We start from the raw sequence: 21,324 nt of genomic DNA on the forward strand, positions 1-21,324 counted from the left end.
AAAGCACCGCATTTAAGTTTTTCAGAAAGAACAGGGAAACAGAAGTATGTTTTTTCCCCCTTACCATTTCAGCATTGTAAAAAGCAGGGATTATTTTAAAAGAGACAAACAACTGAATGCTGCTGTTTTGCCTCATACCCCTAAGCTTGCCTCCTCAGTCCTCACCCCCCACACCCTTTTCTTTTAAAGCAAACCTTTTTGGCTAACTTCAGATCTTCTATCAAGTCTTCCTCTCCCTGTGTGAGTTCAAAGATAGCCTATAAAAAGACACAAATATAAACTATCTTTATTTAATCTTTACTCAACTTTCAAAACTGATATTATATTCTGAACAGCTGTCTTGATACCACATAGCAGAATCTCTGCTAAATCTAGTTGCAGAAAGAAAATAAGCCTTAATTCCATAGCTACATAATCACATGCAGAATCTTTAAAAATAGCTGTATCAGATTGCTCATAAAAAGCTTATCTGAAATAGCCACAGAAGTAATTTTTTTTTTAAACAGATGTGCATCTAGATGGTGGGAGGCTACCTTCAGCATATTATGACTCAATTATATCTTTAGTTTAAAAAATACCATTTATGCAACTGGTGGCATAGGACCTTGTTGTGTTTCGTATAATACATCAGTAGTAAAAGTTCTGGGTAGGTCGAAAGATAGATCTTTAAAACATTTCTTTGGTTGTGAGCACTTTTATTTTGATAGTGGTTCATTATTTTGTTATGAATGCTGAGCTATACTTAACTGTCTGCTGTTACATACTTCTCTCAAAGCAGAGGTAAGACTTCATAGCTGGCAGATTAAAAATAACCATACTAACTCGCTAGTTTACCAGAATAGCATTGTATTTACTTATTACATGATTTCATTCTAAACTGGGGTACATGAAAAGTTAACAGCATTTTGGTCAGTTAAAATTAATATTACAGTCAAGGCTTTAAACCCTCATAAATCATGGAAGAACATCTTCAGTTACTGCAGATTCTCGTAGCTTGATAATATGTATGCATGGAAGGCTTGCCATAGTGTGAGGTAATTGACAGCGCATGCCTGGAAGTGGGTCAGATACTGTGCTGAAGCATACAGAACACAATGCAGAACCCTTGCACAGAAACTCCCTTGAATACAGCTCATTTATCTGGGTTCTATGGAAGGTCCTGGCTTCTGCCCCAAGACAGTAATGAATGTTAGGCTATGCAAACAGTTTCTACAGTTTATTTTTAAATAAGCTGCCTTTGAAGTAGTTAATTTTCAAAGTTATTTCTGATGAATATTTACACAGCGTTAAAATCTGCAAAAGAAATGCCTGATGTTGCCATTATTTGGTTTATGACTTTCAGTCCCTGAAATATTTGGGGAGAGGATGTTACAAACTTTTCTGATACAACTATAAATTTGCATAAAACTTAATAATAAACCCTTGATACATAAGCTTCCACTAGTTTAAAGGCAGTAGCCCTCCATCATTGATAATATATCTAACATAGCAACAAGACCCTTAAGTATTTCTGTGCAAATGGATTTACAATGTACCAATAAGCTCATGATTCAGAATTTCCACTTCTTGGCTACCTCACTTGCCTCTAGGGTTTCTGTCAAGACAAAACAGTTCAACCTAGTCATTACAATGTACTTTTCATTCTGCTGATTTCAGTGGAAGCTTTGTCATTGGCTGTAACACAAACTATTTAGATTTTGTCTTGTGCAATACATTTAGACTAACGCTCATTTTTTTTTGCTTGCAAGATACATTGTTGATTAGTATTTTATCTTTCTAGCACTGAAGATTACCTCAAAAACAGTATTTTACTACAGGGAAAGTTATTATGCTATTCTGAGCATAGGTATCACATGATAAATACCTGTACTTGAAATAGCATGCTCACCAATCATTATCAGAACAACAAAATGAACAACAAAATATCAACCATCCCTGCAGAAACTGTCATAAAGAGCATGTACACGTACGCAGCCAGAGTATCATGTATAAGTAACTTTATATTTATTATGGAAATATGATGGGCTGGTTTTAAGAAAGAATATATCAGTCTAATTAAGGCTGAATTATAATTCATAGGGATGGAATTCTGTTTCTAGTGGAGATGGTGGTCTTCTCTTTAGTTTCAAGAAAGCTTCAAGTGCTATCTTTATGTCGACCAGTATTTCTCACTCCATGCTTTAACAGAGACTTTTGACCATAAGACCTATGTTAAGAAATATATATATACCTCTTGACGCTTGATTTCTTTAGATGTAAGCATGTGATTGACACAAACATCAAAGGTCTCACTCCACAGTTTGCTGTCTCTCCGCTTTGTGTTAGCAGGTGGCATACTTCGAGACCATGGCCGTGGACTGAACAGATCTGGGCGACTGTCACTACGGAAACTTATAGAACGCTGGAAATACAAAGAAGAATATTTTCTGTTGTTACATCAGATTCACACTGTGTTGTTTTTGTTTTTTTTTGTTGTTGTTGTTTTTTCCCCCCCCAGAAGGAATTATATACAAAGTTCAACCATTTCTAAATACTTCTTACTGTGACTTAACAGCAATGTTTAGTACTGGGAATGTAAGAGATAATTTTAAGACATCTTTCCATAATGCCAATATTTCCATTCCTGCATTGAACTCTGTCCATATCCTGTTCTCAACATGGTTAAAGCTACACAATATTCATATACCATGCAACAAGAATGAACTATAGGGATAATGGCAGACTGGTACAACAAATCAACATGACTGATCAAAAGAAGTTTCAATTCAGTAAATAGTCAGACATGAATCATTCATGCATAACACAGATGATCTCATTAGATCCCTAATTCTTAGAAAATTTAGAATGCAATTTTTAGAGACAAAAATTAGTGTGAATATTTTTTCACTCGTTTTGAAAGAAAGAAAACTTTTACACAGAAGCTCTCAAAAGCTACAACAAAATAAATTGCTGGATAAACCAAACCCATCATCTTGTGTTTCAACTGGAAGTTCAACCTGTTTTTATCACAGTATTGTTGGGTTTGTTTGTTTTTTGGGGGATGGGATTGCTCAAAGATAGCTGGACTGAGATGCAATAGGTCTTACCTCAAGGATATCAGATTAAAAGATATCTTATATCAAACGCTAATTAATGGTTTAAAAAATAAATGATTTCTCAGTTGGGCAGAAAGAAGGTTCATAAAGTGAGGCTGTCGCTAGTACATACCTTAGTATCTTGCTACTTAATGGTAATATTTTATTTTTTGTAGGCTGTCAGAATCATGAAGATTCAATTGGTATCACCATTCCAGATATGTATATAAGCAGGATACAAATTTTAGTGCTTTGATGTTCTACCTGATCAAACTGATTTTCATGCACGAAGAAAACCTTTAAAACGGTAACTTCCTGCCTCCTCAGATGAATCATTTACAGCAAGAAAACTAATTCACATGGAGAGGTGTGAAATGGGTATCTGACTGAAAAGAGAAGAACAATCACATTATCTTTAAAGAAGTATGCTAATATTCATATTTTAATGTTTGTGATGAATGGCAAGCCAGATTCCTTTCATTTCACTTCTTCCTCTTTATTTCTTTGTAATTGACATATTTTATTTAAATTCTATCAGTGCAGAGAGCAAACTATGAAATACTAGTACTGAAACTATGATAGCATATTTATTAATATTTTTGGAGCCTCTAACTGAGATGACGTGTACCAGCATCTCTATCTTTTATGTGGTTTGGTCGTAATCTTCATTAAAAACAAAGTCTAATTTTAAGTGAGACGTCTGAGTGTTTAATTTACCTGCAGACTCTTAGAAAGAGCTCAGGCTATGGATGAATACTTTATGCTCTCACTGTGTTATTTTTAAAAGACTCCTTTCTTGTTTTGTTAAAATTAGAGACTTTTATTATGAGGTCTTAGCTCTGAAATATCTGGAGTATTCCAAATTGTTGAAATACTCTACATTTTTGTTATTTAAAACCTGCCTTACATAACACAATCATCTTTCAATTGCCATGGGCAAGAATATTTAAAGCAAAATAAATTCTCTCAATTTCCAAGTTGAAAGCAGTATATACAAAGCACAATACTTGAAATTCTCCTCTGAAGATAACAGCCCATGAAATGCTAGCAATGCCTATAAATACAGTGTTTTTAAATTATCTGAAGATGTGATATAAAAAAACAAACAACAACAACAAAAAAACAGAAGTGATTTTGAGCTTGGAATTGAAAAAACTGCCAAAAAAGAAGTGTGCACACACACACACACACTCGCACATATATATACCAACCTTCCAGAACTTTGCAAATCAGGTGCTAGTATCCCTTCAAAATTTAAGAAGATAAAGAATCGTACATGCAAATTGCATGCTTAATTTATACTTGTTATAATGAAGAATCACGGAACCCATTATTTTCACATGCAAAAGGAAAGATTAGGGAGAAAGAGCCAGGTGTCCATCCACAAGTCACCAATTGTGAGAATGCAGCCAAGCAGAACTGTTGTCATTCCATGACCAAGGTGGAGTGCCCTTCTCCATACATTCCCATAAATACCCTTCAGTATATAGCTGCTTTTTCGTGCTAGTGATTTTTAAGGGCATGCTTCATGTTGAATGAAGAAAATAATTATAATGAGAAGAACTAGAAAGACTGATCTTTAAAATAAATGCCTTGACACCTTTTAACAAAATGTCATACATCATGTTACAAAATGCCACACACCCTGTAATAGCAAACAAACTCCATAAAGTGTGTTGAGAAACGTAAGCTCTCACATCCACTGAAAATACTATTTCTCTACACTGCATGGGAATGCTCGATACCATTCTGTACAGCACTACATTGTGTTCCTTTGGACAGAAGGTGACAAAAAGGGCTGAGACTTGGCAGAAAACTAAACTCCCCAAAGTCCTGCTTGCTTACCTATCATCTCTGTTACCTGGGCACAGTAAATATCCTATATTTGATTGATTTCTCTCATGTTTCAAATATCACACAAAATGTACCTTGCTTTATATTAGTAAGATACATTGGATTAAGAATAATTATTAGTGGAAAAGTACAGAAATGTTTGGACATGTTTTTAACAAGGAGAAATTTCACATCAAGAGGCTGTGGTCTCTTTGTCTTGTTGCCTGATATACTGACTTAACTTGGTACACTGAAATCTAGTTAGGAAGGGAATCACACGCTTCAACAAGCTTATTTTAACTTTAACATCTTCCACTGCTTTTCATAGATGTTCTAGAAATTGACTCATAAAGCTATGAAGAAAAACTAATGCATCACCAGGGAAATACTATTTAACGGTAAAATTAATGCTTTGTCACTCAAAAGTCAAGCAGATCTGAATCTCCAATGCTGTAACTGACAATAGAAAGAAGATGTAAAGCTGTCATATAAGGCTCATTTTAAAAATCCACCAAATAAATTCTTTCAATAAAACACTGATATGTTAAGACAAATGGACAACATCATTGTAACCATTCTCAATACTAATACTTTACCCATTTTTTTCCAAGTAAACAGATGCGTATCAATTTAGTGGTCTTTAGACGTAAATTTAGACCTAAATTTATGTTCAGCTAGCAATTTTTAAAAACAAATTTACATGTACTGTGATGGTAATCTTTTGTTTGCAGTTGCCCTGAGGGATTAAAAAAAAGTTCCATGAATCCTATGAAGGAATTGTAGAAATGTCAAACAAACAGACAAAAACCAACATGCCCAGCATAGTGGTTAAAAATGATGTTCATTAGAGTCTAGGATCATTAAAATTTTCATATAATTCCAAAAATTAGAGAAGATAGGGAAGAATCAGGCCACAACTCCTGGTTTTATTTATTGTATTTATCTGACTGCAATAACTTCCACTGGCTATTACCAGATGATTAATATGAAGGGTCTAGGTGTTACTGATGTTCAACTCCTACAGTTAACAAATCTTAATTTCAGCTGTGCTAAAGCAAACAGCTTTATGTACTTGGAGAGGTGGACTACAGATCAAAGTCACAGCATTCAGAACTGATGTCGAATGTATTTTGTTAATAATTTTTAGAAATTTGTGGTGTGTCTAGGCAAGATAAAAATAATTTGGACTCCCTATTTAAATTCAAGACACTCTGATGAAAATTGAAGTTGCAGAGGAAGCTAGCCAGACAATTTTTCTCATCAGCTGGAATTCGTTTTCTGATCCTATTTTCAGCTTTTAAGCCTAACAGCACAGCTGTAAGACCAAACAGAAACAAGCAGATCATCATAATCATTAGTCTTGCTTGATGCAGCCTGAAAATACTGCTATGAAATAGTGTTTTTACAGGTGAATAAGCAAGTAAGAATACCTGCGTAGCACCTAGTAACCTGCATATATACAGACAGACAGACTGTTAGGGATGAAGTTAACAGCTATCTGTTAACCTACAGTGCTCTATGTGACAGAAACATAGTAACTACAAATAGTCAAAAAAAATGGTACGTAAAGACTTTATGTGGTTTGTTACTTGACATTCTTGTGTTGACAATAATGTGCAAAATGGTAATATAGCTGAAAACATAAGGCACACAAAAATCAAATACCTCTGTAATTAATATGCAACACAGCAAAAGTTGCTAAGAATATCTTAAAAGACACTACACATCTCAGGTACAGAGGTGTTTCTCTTCAACCTGCACACAGAAAATCCAGTTCAGTAAGGAAAATTACGCACATTGCTTTCATTCAGGAAGAATTATGTAAGAAAGTTTGTTTGAAATTTCATGAAGGAAATTCAGAATTTTCTAATTCTTTTCACTGATGCAATTGGTGTGGTCTTTTTGTATGGATGTTTTATTGGCTTTGTATTTGTTTATTTGTTTGTTTTTTTTTTTTCTCCCCAGGGAAACAATTAGTTTGTTTTGGATTTTGTGGTGGTGATAGTAGTTTTCCTCATTTTACAGACACAGAACAGCAATGCAAGAAGTATGGTTGGTTGGTTTGTTTTTGTTTGTTGTTTTCTTTTTGTCTGAAAAAAATTAACAATAAAGATACATGAAAATTCATCCAATGAGAAAAATTAATACTTTTTCCAAGTATTATAAATTAAAAAAAAAAAAAATCCTGTTCTGTACTATTCCACAAGACACAGTGACAGCTCCATCAACGCACAGCAAAGTTAAAAATAAAAGCAAAACATTAACACAGGGGCTCTACATGCTCCCCAGTATGTTTCCAGCTAATTTCCACTGAGGCACCTGAGTACAGAAGGTCAGCCATTTTTTTCCTGTTCTATTGCTGTTGACAAAAAGTCAATTTACAGCCAGCCATGAAGGCACTTTTGAGAGACTTCACCAGCATTCATCACCTGGAAATAGACTCAGACCAAAGATTTGGAGAACATAATACAGGTCGATTTCGCACTGCAGCTCCTTCAAACATAGTTACTTACGGAGGAGAAGGAATCAATATCACTGCTTAATCTGATTAGAGGCAGACAGTTAATTAAAATATATTCTAATAACCACCAGGAACAGACGAAGGCAGAAATGTTCACAACAGTAGGACTTCTAACAAACTCACAATTTTCACTACTTTTGTAAAAATTTGCCCCAAACCACATTTATGTAGCTCTCACTAGGATCTAGGAAGGCTACTAGTACGTGCATAAAAGAACAGGTTGTTTTAATAACCAAAATCAGCCATTATTAAATACAATATTGTATTGGGAAGCCCCATCTCACAGCCATTCACTACAGAATGACAGCACAGTCCCTTAAACGAGGACAACAGCTGCGGAAGGCTGCAAAAAGGGAAGTGCCGTGCTCAGAAGCAGTTTAGACAAAAATTAATTCACTTTCCACACGCCTCACAACTGGAACTAATGTAGTCCTTTCAGGGTCAGGCCAATTTTTTTCTACAGGCAGACTGCAGAGGAGATTTATACACCCCAGGGAATACAGGCATCTCTGCTCTAGTCACGCTACAATATACCTTCGGGATCCAGCCCAGACTGAAAGGAGTTCAGCCATTTTGCCTCTCCTCCAACCCCATAAATGCAATTATGGTATGCAGATGTCTGTGCTTTCAGAATAGCAGGAATAGGAAACAGGAAAACCAATGTTAAAGAAGTGCTGTAGTATCTGTTTTTGAGATACTACTGCTACAGAAACATTGTTTGGTTTCTTTCCCCATGTCTTTTTATTTAACAGATAATTTCAATAATGCTCTAAGCTACTTTTTATTAGATAACAGTTTTAATACATTCAAGATATTTTTATATTTCCCCTCTCTGAAGAAATTAGCATTTTAAAGTAAATTTCTTTAGATTGCACAAATGCTTTCTTACATAGCACTGTTTTCTCTTAAAATAGTTTATTTTTTTCCCCAAAGTTTTCTAGGCCAGACCCACAGCAGTATTTCAGTTCCCAACTGTTTCTCACTCATGATAATCATTAGGAGTTGAGCACCCAGATGTTTGAAGTCTCCAGGTCTGAAGGCACAAATAATTCATAAATTCAAGTAACATTTGTCTCTATGTTAAATATCATGCACTTAATCTGTTGTATGGAAACTGAAACTACAAAATGATTTAGTTTCTAAATTGCATTTAAAATATGCTTGCCCTTGAATACTTTTTATCAGCAGCTTTGGAAAATGACTTTTTTTTTTCCCCAATTGTTCGCTACCTCTTTGTCTAGGGAAGTTCAAAGTTCACCACACAGAAGGAAATTTAGCAGTCCTGTATGACTAGCTGTACCAAAAATAACATTTTCAAGGAAACCCATCAAAATTAACAGGAAGTGTCATGGAAAACTCTGTTCTTCATTGAATTTAGAAAGCAAATGTAATACTTTAATATAGAAACTTCTATATGCTACAAGGGTAATAGTTTTCCTAGTAATTAAAAAACATCCATTATATGGACAGATATGTTGTTTTTGAATTAAGAGTTCTGAGTTTTTAAATTGAGTAACTTTGTGTGAGCACCACTTTGAGTGGCACTTTGTTACATGGTCTAAACTTTTGGGTAGACCTGTGTGGTGCCAGGAGTTGGACTTGATGATCCTTATGGGTCCCTTCCAACTCAGGATATTCTATGATTCTATAGTCATAAACTGCTTAAACCTGTTTGTCACATTCCATTGGTGTGTGCACTCACATGCACACAAGTAAATGGACTTCCCATTCCTGTACTAACCCTATAAGAAATTGTGTGCGTCTGTATGTGTGTTTTCCCTTTTTAGAAATGCAGTTTAATGCAGCAGTGCAGCTACTGTTATTACCTGAAGTGTCTGGCTGAACCGCTTCAATGGAGTGGCCCTTACAGGAGGGATGAGACTTGCTAGTGATGTAACTCTGGAAAGAGGCTTGACCCGCTTGTTACTAGGCTCCTGTAAAGGCAGAAAAATGGGGGAAATGTGAGCATAATCAGTTAAATACTGCTGCGAGTTTCACTGGTTCTTCTAAGGAAGCAATTATAAAATAGAAGTTGGTAAGCCTGGTATATAATTAGAGTAATATATTAACAACAGCAGTTTTAAAAGCTGACAATGACAGATTACTCTTGGCTGGTACATACAGATCCTGGAAACAGTTGAAATATATCATCATGGCTGGTGGCAGGGGAGGGAAAAGGATGAAGAGACAAAAATATGTTATTACATTAACTCATTCTTAAAAAAAGACATCTTCAGCAGTGCTCTGCAGCTAATGCATCTTCTGACAGTGTTGTCATTGAAAGGAATACTTTCAGATAAAACCAATTAAGTTTGTTTCTTTGCCTTCTGGCACTGTCAGCATGTGACTTTATTCAGTGAAAAGTATTTCACTCTAGAAAATATAATTCAGACCAATTTCTAACTTAAATGTCCAGTGAGCACACATTCATATAGAAATACCTCCACATACAGACAAATAATGTTTACACACTTTTTTTTTGCATAAAATAGAAAAAATAAAGAAAAAATCTACCATAAAGCATTCAACTAAATATTTTTCTTTTCATATATACTTACAACAGCTCTTATGCCCTGTTTAAGTAACGTATAACCACATCAATGTAATATGACAACTATCCTGCAGATTTTAAAAAAAGTAAACAAATGATAATGAAAGAAAAAAGTGTTATAAAAGCATAAAAATAAAACTGTTACCCTTGGCTTTCTAACCTCTGAAATTTAATGGATCTTGAACAGCACATGCAAAAGGCACCTTTTGACAGAAAAGTAGGCAAACCTTCCAAGTGACATTAAAAAACCCATCTAACATCATATTTCAAGGATATCCTAAAGCAGGTCATCCTTCTTTTTCAGCCATGGTTATTGAGTTTGTGTAGGTTTCCTATGTCTCCAATTTCCTATACGATCTTTTGGAAAATGAAGCACACCTATTAGCCTTTTGTTCAGAGAGACAAATCCTTCTGGAAATAATGCAGATTTATCATCTTTCCCATTGAGAAAAAAAAAAGGCAGCAATGATCATCATCTGCATTACTGGCAAGAAAAAGTCTCTTCCATTAGCACAGCAACAGAGGAAATGTGAGAAGCAGCTACATATTTAATTTACTTCTCAGCAGGCAAACCCAGAAATCTGTAAATGCTGAAATAAAGGACAAAATGTTAAACCCTCTAGCAAAAATAATGTATTCCTCCACTAATGAAATCCAGTATTAAAGCATTTTAGCAGCCTAAATCAATCTACTCCTTTATCTTCACCGCTGCACTGCTATTCCTATTCCTTCCTTTTCAGCAGTCACATCTTTGACACAGGTTTTTGTCAGAGTTTTTTTTTTTTTAACGTCACTGCAGCACCAATGGCATGCTGATTTACACACCTCCCTGCTCCTGAAAAAAAAAAAAAAAAGTATTTGAGATTCCACTGTAATTCTCCTCTAATTGGTGGCTCAGTCATCAGCTGTTGTTTCCTGTGATTACTCAGAATGCCAATCCTGAAGCACAAATAGTATCCCATGGCAGAGCCTGCCTGATATCACTAGTGCTGCACTGCAGTGAAAGGACACTGTCCTGCTTTCAGCTGGGACAGAGTTAATTTTCTTTCTAGTGGCTGGCATGGTGCTGTGTTTTGGATTTCAGATGAGAGTAATTTTGATAACAAACCGTTTCAGTTCTTGCTCAGCAGTGTTTACTCTGAGTCAAGGACTTGCCTAGGCATTACTTAGGCATAAATATCACATCCCTAAAGCAAAATCTCGAAATCAAGCATATATGGACATTAAAGAAGATGGAGGGGGGTTAGGATTAAGAGAAAAGATTTCTCCTCCTTTTCTGCTCTATGCCTTCTACATGTATAATTCTATAGCTTTGCTGCTAAGTGTATCTTCTTTGGTCCAAAGACAAAACCGATGGGGAAAAAAAAGTTTGATCTACACTACATCACAGATAGCCATATCCTGCTTGGAAGTTAAATGCTATCCATAGTCTAACAGACCTTTTACACTTACATTGTGATTGCACAGTCTTTCAGTCTTAAATTTAACCAAACTAAGCCAAGAAACCCTTGAATAATTTTCTTTGGAATCTACTGCCAGCAAATGAGCTGACAAAATAAGTAAACCTGTTCTTCACTGCATTTCTGCAGCACCATGGGAATGATGCAAAAACTTTGAATGAATCTTCCTGAGCAGTGTTTAAGTACGAGAAGACAAGCCAGTCTACTCATATGTGAATATTTCCACATCTGTTTGCACAACAGCAGCTAAAGTTTATTAATCACTACACTTCACCTGCCTGCTATGAGCTCAGGCTGGGACCTAATCTGGTCTGCCATGTGGGGCACGTAAACCTCAGGCAGCTGCAAAAACTGATGCAAAGCATCAAATAACCTTAGTCTGAGTAAAAAGGAGGGACAATCACCTTCTTTCTCCTGGAGAGCAAGAGGAAGTGGGGAAAAAAAATCTCTGATTTCTCCTTCTTCACGTTGGACAGTCCAAAGACTGTCTGAGAGCTGCGCTGTCTCCTAGCCAGCAATGCCTACAGTCCCAGGGGAACATGATACAGCCTCTCCTTTAAAACTCCCCCATCCATTTCAAGGTGAAAGTTACTTGGGCAGTATAATTTTCTTTACTAATGTTTGTGCTGCTAAACCTTACTGGGTACAGAAGTTGATGTTAAAGAGAAGAAACTCCACATAGAGTTTCAGCCATTGTTGAAAAACAATAAGCTCTTCTACAGCCTCTTGCTGTACGCCGCCAGAGGTCAGCACCTCTCCCAGCAACCAAAAGGAAAGTCAGCTAAAAGGTTGTGTGAAGGTCTTTCTGCAAAGGTCCTACCTCTTCTGTGTCAGTATCCCCTTTTGTCTTCCTCGTGTTGGGTATCACGTGCTGATCTCACACAGGAAAATTTGATCAGAATTCAAAAGAGCTAAAATATGTAGTACCAATTAGGAATTGGATGTTTCAATTATGAGAGATCAGCATTACTACAGGATTCTAACATGATTATTTAAAATAATGACTCAATAATTTCAGAAGTCTAAGACTTCACACTTTGCCAATCAGGCCTGAAAGTATATCTTATTAAGCAGAAGTTCTTCATTATGCAGAAAGCTTTCTACTACTGTCTGACACTCACCCCACATTAGAAATGGTCTGGTTGGCTACGACACCCGGCTGGAAGTAAAAACTCACCAGACCTTCCAGGTGTCCCTTCCCACAGAAATATCTAACCACAACAGCAATCAACACTGAGTCACCCCTTCTGCTGTGGAATAATAAAGCTTGTATAGGAAAGGTTTTGATTGTGCAATGAAAAAATAACACTACTGGAGCAATTCTAAAATTGTAGGATAGTAACACTGAAACTCTTAGACACCCTTGCCAGGGTCACACTTTTTCTGCTGCATGGTCTACGTTCATTTCATCTCTACCCCTCCCTCCTTTTAATTACTGTCAAGCTATCTGCATGGCCTCTCCAAACCAGCGACACAGAGATGATGAACTACTGACGCCAACAATCTAGGCAGGGAAAAATTCCGCAGCCTAGTGTATGAAAAAGTGAGTTTTGAACACATGGTTGTTTTTCTAATCAAGGTTCTTCACAACCAACAGATCAAATAGGAAACAGCGTGTGAACTGTTCTGCTTTACCCAGAGATACTGAGGAGAGTCTGTACTTGCACATCAGTCCAATAAGACTCAGGGGTTGCATTCTAGATACTGCTTCCCAAACCACTTCAGTGGTTCCTACTTTTTTTCTTTCTTCTTTTTTTAATAATAATAATAGTAAAAATAATTAACTGCTTGTCGTTAGGAATTCTTTGTACATGTGTTTGTTATTTTACTACTATATTGTCTATGAATACCTCTGGTTTTCCAGTTAACTGAGGAGGGGTCCTACAATCATAAAATTTTTGGGGATACGAATCTAAGCACACGGGAACTCAGAATCGTGTGATTCCTGTGTCTAACCAGCATGGAGAGGCTGCAGAAAGGACATACTATCCAGGAAGACAGGAAGAATGAACATTAGGTTCCAGGTGAGTATCTCTGAGTGTGCTCAAAAGACTCGGAGCTACCCAGTCATCACTTGTCCTTCCCCCCTGCTTGCCCTCCCGGTCCAGGGAATTTAGAAGCAGATGGGATTCAGCAGCTGGATCTGCTTGCAACAACTATTACCTATCCAGACTGGGAACTGGGCCAAGTCAGGACACAAAATTCAGCAGTTAGAATTCTTTGTTTGACCTTTTGAAGTCATTATTGATATTTAAAAAAATAAAAAAAAAAAAAAATCACTTCAGAGTTCTGAACTAAAACTAAATGCTAGACTGCATTGTCAGAGTTAAAGGCTTGCTCAAATAATATGGGAAGCTGGAAAACAAAAGATCCAGACTACAGTTTGGCAAGGTTTCCAAAATGTGGAGCTGGTATATGTGAATGAGTAATGTTAATTTGACAGTACTTTAAATTTGATATAAGGCTAAATAAAACTGAGGGAAACATGAGTGCAGAAACTTCAAAGACTGCACAGTCCAAGCGAAGTCAAATTAATACCTGACTAAGCTAGAACAAAGAGCAGCTGGCTTTTGGAGGGAGCTGTATATTTGAACTCAAAATGACTTTGGTAACGTGAATATTGGAATTCAGAAAGCAAAGAATTAAAACTGGAAATACCATATATATGCACCCTCGAAACAAACTCTTGAAACTGAACAAACAGAAAAAGAAGCAGATCTGTGTACAAGATCTGGATGATTCTGGAAACCATGAAGTGGACATTTCAAACAACTACCCTGTACTTCTGAAAGAGTACATTTTTATCCTATACTTTTCTTTGGAATTCAAAGGAAGAAAGATTAGAGCAGTCACAACAGCATAATCAATTACCAAATACTTAAGGCAGGAAAATATCAGATAAGAAGTTTCAAAGATGCCATGCCTCAGCATTCTCCTAATGCGGCATGAAGAATACTACTGTAGATTGCTTCTTCATTGTCATTTATTCTGTAGGTCACTCTGTTGAACCCCTGTGTACACTTGTATTTGTGGTATTTTCTACATATTAAGCTCTAACCTAATAGTTTAGACTGCTGAATGAGAAAGAGAAGCTGTATCTTTTAAAGTACAGCTCTCCAAAGCTTAGCATTCTGCTGCTGGACAACTGGGAGATGTGTACAGCAAGGAGTTGCTGCTACAGTGCTACCGGGAAGCGGTACTTTTCTGAGTAACTTCTGCCAACTCCCTTGTCAGTACAATTTAAGTCTTTTTTCCACAGGTAGCTGAATGAAGTGCTTCTTTTTAAAATTGTAACGTAGTAATTTCAAAGCAACATCATCTAAGCAAAGAGAGAACTTTTGTATCATTACTTCTGGCTCTAACACACAGCTTATCACTGCAAAGTCCCAGGCTTTACATACAGCACCTGTTCCAGGGTGAGGTTAAACATTCAATATCCACAGCAGCACATTAAAGCACAAGATCTTTTGAACAATTAGGTACGTACATCAGTTGCAATGTACTGACAGCTATTTACAGTTGTTCATATTTATAAAGTCGACGTTACTGTTCCTTAATCAGTGAAACCAGCACCTAACAACTGGCTGTATTGTATCCAATAACCCACTGCACAGATAGGAAAAGCTTTTAGAGGGGGAATTCAGGGGAAGAAACTAGCATTTCTCATGCTCTTCATCCACAAAGTAAGCGACTCTTTCAGCAGCACATGTGAAGATGGAATTTTCCCCAAAGTTCACAGTAAGTGCCTTCCTGTCAGAGTGAGTTAAATCTATTTAATAATATCAATTAGTTTTCTATACATTGTCATTCAACAAGGCCGCCCACAGCTTAATTATTACACTTTGATGGTGAAATGACTCTAGCACAAGATTGATTTTCATTTTCTAACAAATAGAATGAAAGGTAACAAAAAGTAGCCCAGATTCCCTTTACATTGTCTGCAGGACAGCCGAACCAATGACCTGGATAACACAGTGCACAGCAATAGTCTACATGCCATACAACAGGTCTTCACTTGCTGCAGTACCTCATTCCAAAGTCCTTCACTTGGTGCTCCCAAGCAGCTAGCCCAATTTCCTCCCAGCGAACGGTAAAAGCAAATGCATGTTCACTGCTGGTATGATTGTTTTTCCACCTGACTCTCCCATTGCTTATTAGTGACTTCAACAACAGTCTGCAGTCAGAGAGCTGCTGCTGAACTGGACAAACAAGGGAAAGTATTTCCCTCAGGGGTCATTATACTCCATCCTCAGCCCATGGGCAGAAGTGCTGCCATTACTTTGTGTTGATTTTTCTGATTGTAATTAGAAACAAATACACTCAACAAAGGGGATCTACAGAGATTTGTAAGTCAACCCAGAAAACAAGGCCTAAGTGAAACCTTGCACAGGAACTCAGCGTTTCAGAACATAAGGACTTGCTCCTTTTACCTTCTTCAAAGGCAAACTAGCCTTCCCTTCACCCCCCCAAAAAAAACATCTGATATTGGCAATGCTAATTCAAAACAGCTTGTAATTGCCTACGTTACTGGAGTTCAAGGACTGCCAGAACCAACAAATTCTCAGGTAACTCCTTACAGCAAGAGTCCTTGACTTGGGTTTGGTACCCTTCTTGACATTATCCCAAAGATATGCTGGGGATATTTTTGCCTTTTAATACACTTTCTATTTGTGAACCTAGACAGACAGGTATCCAAGGCATTAATTCTGTGTTTAGGAGCACTCATTACTGCAAACATTTTATTAGAAATTAGTCTCAAAGGAGTTAACTGTGTCATACTTGGAAAACTCTCTAAAGTGAAACAGCCCAGTAACTGCTGTTTCAGACATAACTCACAGGCAGTGCCAGCAACCTGAAACAGAAGCACTCTGTTTCAGACTTCATAGTACTGGCTAAACTCCTATACCTTAAAGGTTATTAGTTTTTAGTCAACTTTGTAAGGGTAAGTCAACATTTGTCATGGCAGGACGCCCAACATTTTTATTTTTATTAGTCTGCTATTAGTTAAATTGGCCTAAGATTAAACAGTTCTAATAAATGCTCCCAAAACTTGGAGTTTAATTTAAAAAACACACCCCCTCGCACACACTTTGAAGCTCTGTTCCACAGGATGTTATCAATATTTAAACTTCAGCAGGATTAAAAAAAAAAAAGATGCAAGCAAAAAGGTTAAAAAAACAAAAAGCAACCCACATTACAACAGCCTCTTACTACAGCAAACAGCCTAAAAAATAAAGCATGCCATGCAATTTGAGCTTTTTGTCCCTTCATAGAGAGGTAGATCTAAAACTAGAACACCATCCTCAGTGGTTACTGAAGCTAACAGAGACCATCTTTTTTAATACACGAAACCACAGAAAATTTGCCTTTCTTTCATATTTCATAGTATGTTAGAAATACGTCATTCAGGAAATCCTCAAACATCCAGGCTTCTAGAGCTGTGAATGTATGTTCACATACAGCTCTCCAAAAATTAGTGTGGTCAAGAATAATGAAGCAGGCAACTCTCGAGTAGCTCTAAGCACAGCTACCTTTGTGCAACGCTGAGCTATAATCACCCACACAAATCCATCCTAAAACCTGGGAAAGGCATCACACTGGTACAACACTGGCATCTCAAAAAGGCTATTAAGCAAGTTAAGTAAATGATACATATCTGCAACTTGATCAGCCAATAAATCATGTGGTAAAACTTCTAACGTTTCTTCCAAATCCACGAGGCTCCACACCACCTGCACTCTCTGATAGGAGCAGGAAAAGGTTTGTTATTCTTCCTCGGCTGGTCTACACAAAAGCAGCCAGCAAATAAAGCCAAATCCAGAGACGTTTTGTTTTAATCAGTGTTATAAAGAAGAGGTCCTGAAATTATACTTGGGGTAGAAGGAAAAGCCATGCAGAGAAGTGGTAAAGCACTCTCAGTTAAAAAAAGCGAGTTGAAGTGTGCATCGGGGTATGGCACCATGTGCTTCACCATAGATCGTCACTGTCCTGTAAACAGGCTGCCCCCAGCTGGTACAACCTCACCACCTCTGTCATATGACAGACAGAAGCACTGCAGCACCAGCAGCACAGGGAAGAGTTGTGTCCAGCTCTCTTGACTGATAATTCATTTGCCTGCAATACCCAGAAGTCTATGTCTACCAGCAGTTAGGACATTAAAGCAAATTGACAGAAAAACCTTACACTGATGCGAATTAACACAAGTAACAGAAATGATGAAAAACCCAGACAACTAGCAAAGAGTTGATTAAATTCTGAATTTCCTCTCATTTAAAGCTGCTTGTGCAGACTACCGTGGACCTTTTCCCTCTGGAAGAAACTGGATCTGAAGCACGGCTGCCAATTAACAAGCAGACATGTCATGGCAGGTTCATGCATGGCAGCACAGCAGCAAGGTGCTTGTTGCAAAATGCCACTCAGCAGAGCAGGTTTACCCTTCGTGCACTCCCCTGGCTGAGTTAAACACGGTCCTGAGCCCAAGACAATCTAGAGCTTCTCCTGGACAGCAGTATATTGAGGATACTAGGAAACACCAAAAGACAGGCTACAAATGGCCCTAATTACTAAGGCTACCATTTCTGCAGTGTAGGAGATGTAAGCAAACACCGGATGAACCAGAACATCCTGGAGGTGCACAGGAATCCTGTGCCACTGCGGTAGTTTTTACAGCCGAAACCTAGGCATTATGTTAGATCCTGCACAGAGAGGCAGGAAAACATCCTTGCTCTGAGGAATTGATGTCTTTGTTCCCGGGACTTAAGCCACTTTGTTTGTTTAGTTTCTTGGGTTTGTTTTGTTTGTGCGTTTTTTGAGGGGGAAGATGGCATGGAGTGGAAAACTTAAAAAGCGTGAGGAAAAAAACACTCTTGGAATGGCTAAAAATAGTGCAAAATATTCAGTTGTTAAACATCTGAGAAACACCTGCCTCATTTTACTCCTGAATCTCCATCTGCTCCTTTCTATTGACGCAAATTTGTACAATACTTACACCTTGAGCTTGAAGAAGGAAGAATATTTTCTAGTAAGGATATTTAGCAGCACTTGGATAGCTACGCACAGCTGTCTTCTCCCCTTGTTTGTGGTTATGAAAAACATTTGTGTTTAAATGAGAAAATGAATCCCAATCATGGAAGTCCATTTGCTGCACACAGACAAGCCTCAAGGGATATGAGATTTATTACGAGTTAAGGAGGGCATTTTTGAGGGAGCTCCTTGTCAAAATACTGAAAGTACATCTTGAACAGCTCTTGAACTTCCTCTGCTTCCCTCGAACTGCACTTTTTCTGGCCTTAACCACAAGCCCCATTGACTTTGATGTTGCTCAAGATGCTCAAAAACTTTCATGGCCTTATTGGGGACATTAAATTTCATCTTAACCAGACTGATCTTTCCATTCATAAACTACACAATTCCAAGCAAACATAGTGTTTCACAACAACTTTTTTTTTTGTTTTTTTCCCAGAACTTAAAGAGGTATGTTAACTGCATAAACTTTTTTACATATAGAAAAAGGTGAGCTTAAGAATTTTGAGCGGGAAAAGTTCAGTATCTCAAAGACTTCTCCCAACTTCTATAGCTGGATTTCTTGTTATCAAGAAAGGTTAAATGTAAAATAACAGTAAAAAACAGTAAAATAGAATACTAATATAGATTTAAAATATGTAAATACATAAAAGAGGATTAATTCATGAGATACACTAACTTATACAGGAATCTCAGGACCAGGCATTTTGCTTTGTTCATTTTGTCTACCTTTGTTAAGTAAAAGGTTTTGTTGTTTACCGAGGCAAATACCATATAACTTTTAAGATCAAAAAGGATATAAAAAATGAAATGCAACACGCCAAACACTGATGGTCACAACAGACTTCTCTTCAAATTAACATTTTGGTCCTTTTTATTTTACTTTGTTTTTCCTATTATTTTTTAACCAAAGTCAGATAAATTGATTTGTATCTGCACTTGCCTATTAAAACAAAAACTATAATTTAATTACGGGAAGTTACCCTTGGTAAAAAATGCCTCTGATCTTATGATGTTCTTGATCAAAATTACCTGTAATAATTAATTCTTTTGGTCAACATCAGCATATCAAGTCTGTTTCTGTGCAGTTAAATCCTTAGGTCACAGAGTCAGCTGTTAAAAACTATAGCTAATGATTTTTAACTATTGCTAATGATTTTTATATGGACAATAAAACCATTGTTAAAGTAGTAATCATTGCATTTGACAGTGTAGAGCACGGGAATATGTTTCTACTGATTTGCATTTTCATTGAAGAACCAAAAGTCAGCCTTCCAGAAGATCTTATATCCTTGATCATGGACTAAGTGGGAATTTAAGCACTTAATGCTATATTTTCCTGTCTGTGAATCTTTTAGCCTTAGCGGGTCATCTCTGCTCCCACTTCTTTAAGCAGATCCAAACAGAAATGGAATAATCAACTATAGTCACTTAAACCTATTTCATGGAACAGGATAAAATAAGCTTCCCAGAGTATCAAGGGAAGATTGCAGAGCAGGCTCTAGTCATGGTTCCTATGTTCACATCATATCACAGACCTCTTTGGGTTGTGTCTGCATAAAGAAGCTTTGTCATATTAACAGGTGCAAGAGAAGTAGCTACTAGAACCTTCAGTCATTATAACTATGTATTTTTACAGTTGTTATAACTATACATTTTTACCAGAGACTTGGTACTAATTTCATCTTGTTGAACTACAGTTGGTATATTTAATAATCCAAATCGTTAGTACTCTATCATGCTGAATTTTGCAAGTATTTTCTTCTGGTACTGGATAATAAAGAGTCTCTTACAGCAGCTATTAAAAAATAGAGAAAAAAAAAGGGAAAAAAATGAGAGAGAGGGAGAGAGAGGGAAAGACCTGTCTTGGGCTTTCTATTAACAATGAGCAACAGCAGCTTACTTGTATCCCTTCTGTTCTTCATCCCACTAACCTGGAAACGATAGCTGTTTGTGTGCCACGCTGTGCACAAGTCTCATTTAACATTTCAATTTCAGAGGAGACGTGGAGGCTGTGTGTCACGCATTGTTATAGGTACTGCTAAATACCTCATTCTATTAAATATACTTCAGTTTTTGTCAGACTTGTCAGACTAAAAATAGCTCCATTTATTCTAGTCACACACTTTTTTTCAGTTTCCTTTATAGGGGCTGATAAGCTCGCTATAGCAAGTGAAGCACTTAGTACATTACAAGAAAGGATGTGGGTGTTTGGGTGTTTGTTTAATACCTTGAAGCAAGCAGTTTTGCTGATTATCTCTATTTCCATCTTACAAAAAAAGCCAGAATGAGCCCAACACCTCTGTACCATTTACACTTAGAATTGTACTACAATATTTTACGTGGGGCATGCAATGATGTAGGCAAAGGCCTTGCACTGTTTCCTATATTAACTCATTCTTCAGACACTGCAGTGCTTTGCTGCCCTTATATTGTATTTAGAAAGAAATGTGACAACTGTACTTTGACCATAGGTACCTTTTCTCAGGTTCCAGGTTTGAACATACATTTTGGACATTTTATTAGTCATTGTTTTGTGACTGTGCTACTTCTACCGGATTTATGCTAAACAAGTTCAAGTATGGTTTACAGAACGAACCATAGGCAGGAAACCTCTGTTCTCTTTTGTGACACTGACTTGTTCCTCAGAAACAGCAGTGGTTTACTACTGCTGCTCTGCACTTTAAGTCAGAGAACGAGGAAAAAACAGTATATTGTCAGTAAGCTTCAGCTGGCTACCCAAAGACTACCACCTGAAACACTGGAAAATTTCAACAGTACTGATAAGGATACACATTTTTTGCTAGTCTCAGTTGAAATCAGTGGGGTTAATTTATTTAAGTATATACTCAAGATTTTTTC

General features: G+C 37.0%; 1 protein-coding gene across 13 annotated transcripts in view; it reads right to left on the reverse strand.

The window, feature by feature from the left end:
* Positions 1–21,324, reverse strand: part of ARHGEF3 (Rho guanine nucleotide exchange factor 3) — a 130,660-nt gene that overhangs the window by 10,993 nt on the left and 98,343 nt on the right. For all 13 annotated transcript variants that reach the window (XR_011100283.1, XR_011100282.1, XM_068694547.1 and 10 more), the window contains 3 exons: positions 9,255–9,362; positions 2,231–2,401; positions 195–257 (listed from right to left, as the gene is read on the reverse strand). Coding sequence is in view for 11 of the 13 variants with exons in the window: in XM_068694547.1 (XP_068550648.1) it covers positions 195–257; positions 2,231–2,401; positions 9,255–9,362 (342 nt within the window). In the remaining 2 variants the exon portion in view is untranslated. The remainder of the gene's footprint in view (positions 1–194; positions 258–2,230; positions 2,402–9,254; positions 9,363–21,324) is intronic.

The sequence above is a fragment of the Anas acuta genome, chromosome 11 (genome assembly GCF_963932015.1).
Source record: "Anas acuta chromosome 11, bAnaAcu1.1, whole genome shotgun sequence".
Taxonomy (NCBI): domain Eukaryota; kingdom Metazoa; phylum Chordata; class Aves; order Anseriformes; family Anatidae; genus Anas; species Anas acuta.